Source organism: Buceros rhinoceros, unplaced genomic scaffold, assembly GCF_000710305.1.
Source record: "Buceros rhinoceros silvestris isolate BGI_N320 unplaced genomic scaffold, ASM71030v1 scaffold11939, whole genome shotgun sequence".
Lineage (NCBI taxonomy): Eukaryota > Metazoa > Chordata > Aves > Bucerotiformes > Bucerotidae > Buceros > Buceros rhinoceros.
In genome coordinates this window covers 39,065-47,362 of record NW_010433351.1, presented here as the reverse complement: position 1 = coordinate 47,362, position 8,298 = coordinate 39,065, and the positions used below count along the sequence as shown (strand labels likewise).

The 8,298-nt window shown below is 36.4% G+C and overlaps 1 protein-coding gene across 1 annotated transcript in view; it reads left to right on the top strand.

Moving 5' to 3' along the window:
• Nucleotides 1-8,298, top strand: part of LOC104500432 (SPARC-related modular calcium-binding protein 2-like) — a gene marked incomplete at its 3' end in the record, with an annotated part of 61,663 nt that overhangs the window by 19,235 nt on the left and 34,130 nt on the right. The window contains exon 5 of the mRNA XM_010144077.1: nucleotides 7,145-7,192. Within this exon, the coding sequence (XP_010142379.1) occupies nucleotides 7,145-7,192 (48 nt within the window). The remainder of the gene's footprint in view (nucleotides 1-7,144; nucleotides 7,193-8,298) is intronic.

Genomic DNA, 8,298 nt, shown 5'->3' with positions numbered 1-8,298 from the left:
GTTCAGCCCAGAAACATGTGCTGGCAGAAGCTGTGGTCCTGTACTTGGGGATTTGCAAAATGCAATGGGACGAGACTCTGAGTAAGTTAGTCTAGCTTTTAAGCTATTCCTGCATGAGGTCTGAGGTCACTGTGATCCCCTCTGATTCTATGATCCATCTACTTTATTTGTACTGTAATCTAGCTGTTTAAAGAGTTTTCTGCAGTACACACTATTTGTACAGTATTTATGTGTCAGTATATAAAACTATGCAAATATATATTTTTTATATATAAAACTGACTTGCTGAGGTAGTCCTTTATGTTAAAACTCTCTTTTACATAAACTCATTGCCAAAAATTTCAGAGGGCTTTGCCTTTTCAATATTTTAAGTATTTAGAGTATAGAGAAAGTAATCACACCCTAAAAAATATGGAGTGTGAATGTCCTGATTTGTAACACAGCCCAGTGAAAGAACTCCCACAGCAAATCCCATGAATGACCAAATCCAGAGGAGAAATAAAAATAAAGCAAAACATTAAGAACGTAATGGAATCAGTGTCTATAGAAATTAATTGGCAATTCAAACTCATTGCCACATATACTGCCTTTTGTCTTTCATCAGGACAATTAACAGGTTCACTGTTTTTTAGGAATTTGCTTCTGACCTGATTTCATTGACATCGATAATAAATATAAATCCCCAATATAAGAACAGTTGCCAGAATTACTATTCACCTTCCCTGAGGCTGACTTAATTGCACAGAAATAGCTCTAAAAATACTTGAGCTCTATGTATTGCATTTCAGTTTGAGCTGCAGCACCATAGTCTGTCAGAGAGAAGAAGAAATATCTTTAAAAAGCTAATTAATGTAAATGAAGCTGAAAAAAAGTGGATTAGGGTCTTTGAGGGAATTCATCTGGTCAATCATTCTATTTCAATCATTCAACACAATATTGATGTTTCTAATAAATAGGTGGAGTTAAGAAAAGAACACTAAGAAAGTTTCAACAAAGATCATGAGAAGTTAATTCCAATTTTAAGGCCTGTCTTTTCTAAATGATTTGCAGAATCTTCCATATATCTTCCCCGTAGGTGACCTACAGCAGGAAAGAATACTATTCAGACTTATCCTTTTGATCCAGTCCAAAAAGTCACTGGGGAATGACAGTCAGTTGTGAAAAATAATATGAAATGTTCGGAAACCTTAAAATAGAGAAAAATGTGCATTCATTTTAGTGTAATTATCGTTAAAACTGGGTCACATCTTCAGAAGGCACATGGTTAGGATAGCATTTTTGTCCTTCAGAGTATTCTTGAGTAGTGGAGCTTTTGGATGTCCATAGCCAGGGCTTGTCTGAAAGTGTTCGTTCATTGCTTTCTCTGCAGTATCAGTTTGGAGCTTCCTCCCTTTCACTGACATGGGTGAAAAAGTGGTTATGTTGTTGCTCAAAGGTCAACAAGTAATTGTTTGTCACAACACATGGCATTATTTTTTGCTCAAAATGTTGCTGAGTTACTGTACTTTCACTTTTTCTATTTGTATTCCATATCATTGAGGAGAAGCTGCATTATACATTCCAGGTTAATTAATAGATTAATATGAGAATTATTGTATCTCTGCAGGATCCAGACCCTAGTTCCTCTCAAAGGTATATTCATGTGCCTAGCAGATAAGTTACCAGACTTCTCCAGCTCATTTTTGGAGGGGTGGGAAAGGAAGTTAGTTTTACAGTAATGCTGAGGAAAAGGTGATAGTAGCATTCAATTTTAATTTAATAGCTCAGAGAAAAACAGACTGCTCCAGGGCCCAGGTGAGTATTCAGAGTCTGATGGAAGATAGTGGGTAATCTTCAAATTGTTAATGATACCCTTTGGGATTATTATTTCGCATTATCAGCCTTTGGGATGCACATTTCCTCCTCTGCTTGTATCAGTTCCCTTGTGTTTTACCGCGCTTCACTTCTCTTTTGTTCTTCTGGAAGGAAGTCTAGCTACAGCAAAGTTTGGAAATAGATTTGAAATGCTAGGGGATTTTGCAGTGGCAGTGGTGAAGGGCTCAGTTTTAAGAGAAACCTTCAGGAAAAACCTTCTCATTCAGCAAAGACAACTACATATTTTCTCAGAAAGTTGTGTGGTATAATAAGGCAACACATTGCTTTTATATCGCAGAATGAAAGCCTGAAGCACAGCTGCACTCTTTTCGCATTTTCCAGTATATATTAAAAATAGCCATCTGTTTAGGATAACAAAGGGGGTTTTTATTCCCCTAGAAGGACTGTTGATATTTTCCAGATCACTATTGATTCTCTGTTGTACTTTTTCTTTAGTATTACTCTACATGGGAATTACAATCAAAATATTAGCGGGTATACTGCAGCTGAATACACGTACTCCTTTTTAAAGTAGTATTTCAGGGATGCCGTTACTTCCAACACTGTTGTCGGTCTAATACACTGTGTTGTTGCTAACCTTGTTGCAGTCATTGCTTTGCTATTTTTTGATGTTGTGCACAGATCCCCTATAGTGATGGCATCGTAGCACCAGCATGTCTATGTATTTTCTCTTGATTCTGTGTATTCTGGAGACATGATACTATAGCTATTTCAAAAACTTTTATGCAGATTTCTCAGTTTGCATGTACCAGACTTTTTTCTCCCAGGATCACTTTTGCCACCTTTTCCCTTCAGAGGAGAATGTGCACAGACAATCAAGGTGGCAGGTACAGTCAATTGCAAACATACTTTTGTAATGGTTTTCTCATAGGAAACGTGATACCGTGGAATGTGTGAAAATTAATTTTTTAAATGAAAATGTTCAGTGTTTCTTTTTAATTCTAGGTTAGTTCTGCAGTAACTTCAGATAAGGTTTGAATACATGTCTAACAACTGTGCTGTACTTAAATTATGGAATAATTCCTTGCCTTTCATTTTCTCCCAGTAGAACCACTTTTGACTTTGATGAATATCCAGAAGTAGGAAAGAAGAGCATGGCATCCTGGAAGAACTTTAATAGAGGAAATATGGAGCAGAATTTAGAATGGCAGTTAGGAGTTTGGTTTCCTGATTCCACCCCCTATCCGATCTTCACATTTACTGTGTGACATTGGATAGGTGAAACAACCTCTCGGTTTATCTAGCTGTTAATATTGGTCGGCTGAGTAACATGATACTCCCTAAAGCTATCTCAGGTCCTGGGACAGAAAAGTGTCACATGTATATTTTTAAAGTATCTGCAATAGCTGTATGAGCCAATTTTTGCTCATTGTGTTGTTCTAATGGCTCTCACTGAAGCTGTTTTTTTGCTAGAGATGCAGGTGTGGAAGGATAAATGTTATAAGCAGCATTAAAAAATGCAGGACTCTCCAACTGGTATATATAAAAGCTTCACTTTAATTACCTCGTCTTTACCTAAAAGAGGCTCTTCTTCCACCCTTTCTATTTATTCCTACACCAACTCTTGGTACTGCTAAAACACACATGATAAATCTCAGAATGCCATTTCACTACATGGAAATAATCTCCACTGTTGCAGGAGCAGTGGTGAGAAGGAGAGTAAATCAAACACATTCCCATGACAGCATTAAAAAGAAAGCTCCTTAAAAATGATGAATGTCCCCCAATAATAAAGAACACCAGACACAAAAATGACGTTTTTACAACTCCCCATCTCTGTTATCAGCACTGCAGGGAACTGCAGAAATTCCATAGGCATGGAGTCCTGGGAAATCAGGCAGAGATTGAGAACTATTCTGGGCTTATGCCAGTATGGAAGTGGCAAAAGTATAGAGACATATTTCATTATTCTGTGAAGTAGTTTTGCTACCTTAAGATGGCATGATGATCTTTTAAGGCCTAAATTCAGAACCCTGCCTGTCTGTATATTATCATCAGATAATACAATGAAAAATAACATATTTTGGAAGGCAATGAACTTTTGAAATTTACATTATATTGCTTTTGTTAGCTAGGAAAAATATCCATCCTTGAATCATCTAGATCTTCTGTCTCCATACATAATACTTTCCCTATACATACTCAGACATACCCATATGTGAGATAAAGAACAGCATGGAAGGTTTACCTTAATATTCTTTGATATTTGCATTCAGTGATTATGTATCAAATATTATCTAGTAGGAGATCAGAAATCAATATCCAAACTAGGCAACAACAGACTTTCACCTTCTCTTTTAAATCCCAGTCCACATAAGATCAGATCTATTCAAATGGTACTAAATACTTCTTGTTCAAATAATGCTTCTGAATCCTCCTTGCCCTCTACCATTCCATAAATATATTTATGTGGTGATCTTGTTGCTTATGGTGCACTGAAATCTTGGATGCTGATTGCAATGCCTAACTTTTAAATAAGTTGCTAATTCTTTTTCTTGCCTGGCTGAATATGTGATCATTCATCATGAGTATTGAAGATACGATTTCTTAGAAATTTGCAAAAGCAACTTACTATCACCACTTAAGCCAGAAGTACTTCTAGCTTAAGTTAATCCAGAAAATGGTAGAAAAAACTGATATAAGCTCAGTAACCTCTGCTCACCTCCAGCTTTGGGACAACACAAAAAGTTTCTGATGCATAAATTAAAAATTTCAGGTGAAACTATGTGCAGGCTACAGGTTTCCCCTTGTAGAAAACTTTGAGTATTTTTGTTAGCTTTCAAAGAACATGAGAAAATTAATGTTAGCTCAGTGAACCTAATTTTCCTAGCATTCATCTAAATTCATAGTGAATTTTATAGTGAAATTAGATTCACTATGATAAAGTTAGACTTTGTGGCTGCCACTCTCTTCCTCCGTCCATAATTTTTCCATCAATATTTAGGAGGGAAAAAAGCAAAGCATATAAAAAAGAACTCCTTGATTGTACATTAATATCATTTAGTCATTATTTCTCACCATTTCATATACAGATGGATTAATCTGAAGGCAAATTGATGTTAAGGAAATCTGGAAAGATTTTTCTGCTTCTGGTTTAACGTGTGAAATCTAAATTTATCTGAATTTCACCAATATATTAAATTACTTAGATGTAAACTGAATTTTAAGTTTATCATTTAAATCTTATTTTAAGATTTGTAATAGTGCTTCTGATTGTACATAGAGAGACAACACTAGTGTGAAACTGAGGCTTTACTCAACACTATATTTAGCACAAAGGGGCTACCAGTGGCATTTTGTCATGTGCATTCCCCATGCTTAGATCTCATTTCTACTCACAAATTGGTGTAAAATTTTTTAGTGTGGCTGAGAGTCAGACCTAAAATTTCTGTATTTGCAAGTGAATTGTAATTTTATGCCTGTGCATCAAAATTAAATTGAGAAACTACAGAGTTAATTGTAACTGGATGAAATTTGAGGAAAGATTGGGTCACTGGTATTTAGTGTAATTTCAAAACCCTGTAATTTTATATGCAGTGCTTCCTAAAACTGGAATATCTTGTTTGAGTTCAGGCTGAGCCTCTTATCAAATTCAAGCCAAGCACCAAAAAGCTCAGATCTTCTGGCTTCAGCTAGCATAAATGCAAGAATCTGCCACTTCTTCAAAGAGAATAACACAGATTAATGTTGCAGTCTCTTTAGACCAAGGTATCCTGAACACCTTTAGATAGAATTCCTACAATGATAATGACTTTATTTTTCCTATCTGATTTAATACTGATGCATCACCAAGGATATTGAATTTCTGACGATTCAAACATAATACAATAAAGATACACTACCACCAGAAAAGGAAACCAGCTCTAAAATAGAATATTTTTTATACTGATGTATAAAAGAGGTATTAAAAACCAAATCCTTCAGAAGGTAATACCACCTTGGCTGTATTGCCATGTATTCTTTTATGGAGGCTTTAACATCAGCATGCCAGATTTTTGATGTTGGCTGTCTTCCCTCTGGCAGACTCTTGTGTCTAAACTTCACACTCAAGTAACCATTGGTTTAGCATGGTACATAAGACCTGTGATTTAGTGGGTTCTCTTATTTAAATTGTCCTTTTTAGAACAGATATATTGTGCTGCGAGGTTTGGGGTTGGTTTGTTTGTTTGTTTTCAACCCAGTGAATTTAGATATGCCAGAGGGAAATAAATTAAGAAAATTGGGAAAGCCATATCACTTCTCATACTTCTGAGCATCTGTCAGATGTGGGTTTTCTTTTTTCATTAAAGCAGGTGAACGTAAGGAGAGACTACGTAGTAAGAAATGATAGATGTTATCCTTTTTAGTTTTTGTTCACTCCATGTGATTAGAAAAGAAAAATGTCACTTTCAATGCAGCAGAGATAGATATGCTAACAAAAAGTGGCTAGGAGTTAGAATCGTACAAATGGTTGTAATAATGAGACAAAAGGAAAGAATAAGGAAGTATTTCTATTTTAAACCCCTAAGGACTACTACCCCCTGTAAAAACCTCTAAGAAAACAAGTAGATCCCCAATTTCTTGATGACTTGAAATCAAGACAGGATGCTGGTTGGGTTGTAGTCCAGGCTGGTAGGATAAGCTATTAAAATTCATCTCCTGCAATTTCCTTTACTCCCTTCCACCTTTGCTGTCTCCTTTCTTAAAGACCACAGCTCTGTGGACATCTCACGCAACTGGCTGAGAATAAGGTGCTGTCCCTGCCTCCCTCCACCCCCCCCCCACTTTTCCACACCAGCACAGGGTTTCTGGGGGACCTCGTATGAGGTATTTAAGGCAGAAAGGGACAGTTTTTAATCACAGCCAGGGCTGGGCTAGCGTCTATGGACAAGACTGTGTAGGCAGGGTGTTGTCCTGCATAAGGGACTGCGAGGGAGTGATGCCAGGGAGATGCATCTCACTGCAGGGCCTGTCCTTGCTGAGTCAGTGGGGAATGGAGATGTTGACTTTGCAGCATGTGAGCATGTTCTTGGGCTTGTGTCTATATAGCGTTTAATGTTGTCTCTCTCTTGGGTCCTGCAATAACCAAGAAGTAGCATCTGACAGTAAACTGATTGTATGCAAATGCAGAAGTCAGCAAAGTTAAAATCTTTAGTTTGCAAGGGAAGAATTTGATGATCTTTATTGCTGTAGTAAACAAAGTTGCATCATTAAAGCTGAGCTTTGTTTCTTATAAAACTTTAAAAGTGAAAATAATATTTTCCTGGATAATTCCTTTTTGCAATTTCAGGTTCAGTGAGTGAGAAACTGCCACAACGAGAAGGTGCAGGAAAAACAGGTAAATATCTTAGTTGGCCTTTAAATAGAAACTACAATAGCTGTGGGATATACCACTGTGATTTTTCATAGGTTTAAATTATCAGTATATATTCATCATGTATTATAACTGCATATATTATATTTATATAGACAAGCAAGCATGCTATTCCTTGTATGTCTGCACTGTAGATATGTAGTGAACTTGAGAGTATAAATGTATGTATAGATATGCATGTATTTGTCTATATATGCATGTCTATTACATTCGTCTAGACCCAGCCCTACAGACTTTGCTGTTTGGAGCTGATGGATGACAACTTTTCTTGCCATAGCTATACTCTGAAATATTTTATCACACTGTTTGCTTGCCCTGGAGGACAAATATTCTGTCTGTTTGATAAAGGCAGTGTTCTGCAATCCCAAAATCTCAGGAACTGGAGTCCTCACTTCATTTCTGCAGCAATCAGTGCTTGAGTCATCTTGGACCCAGCACTTTGCTCTATATTGTGATTAATTCATCTGATGGCCTGACTACATTCATGGCCAGATGATTGTTGTTGTTAGAGATAGATCCAGGTGTATATCTTGTTGGCAGGACAAAATCTGATGAGACTCCAATAGCTGGTAGATTTAAATGAGGGAGGTGTTTATGCTTTAAACAAAATTAAAGCTCACGGTCTCCAAAGATTTAAAAGAATTTTGAATTCATCTGAAAATAGCATACTAAACATTGCTGTCAGTTACACTGGCATAAATTCATTTGAAAGAAGTGACTCATATTTGCCCTAATGTTAATGAGTATCTGTTTGGTTCACAGTAAATATAATTGAAATATTTTTTTACAGGAACTTTTGCAGCGTTGTAATATATCCAACATTTAAATAAACTACTGCACTGTCGGGTTAAGAAAATCAGTACTTCTTTAAAGGTTAATGATTACAAAGTACTGGAAAATTGTTCCCTTGTGTGTTTCCAGGCAAATTGTGGGTTCCACTAACCTTAAGTTACCCATTTGCTTTAGGTCAGGACTTTCATTTTCAACTTTGCACTGAATGAACTATCCTGTGTATAAAACTTGCCTAGAATCCTTTATTTTTGTTTGTGACTGTGGCAGTTGAGCTGCTG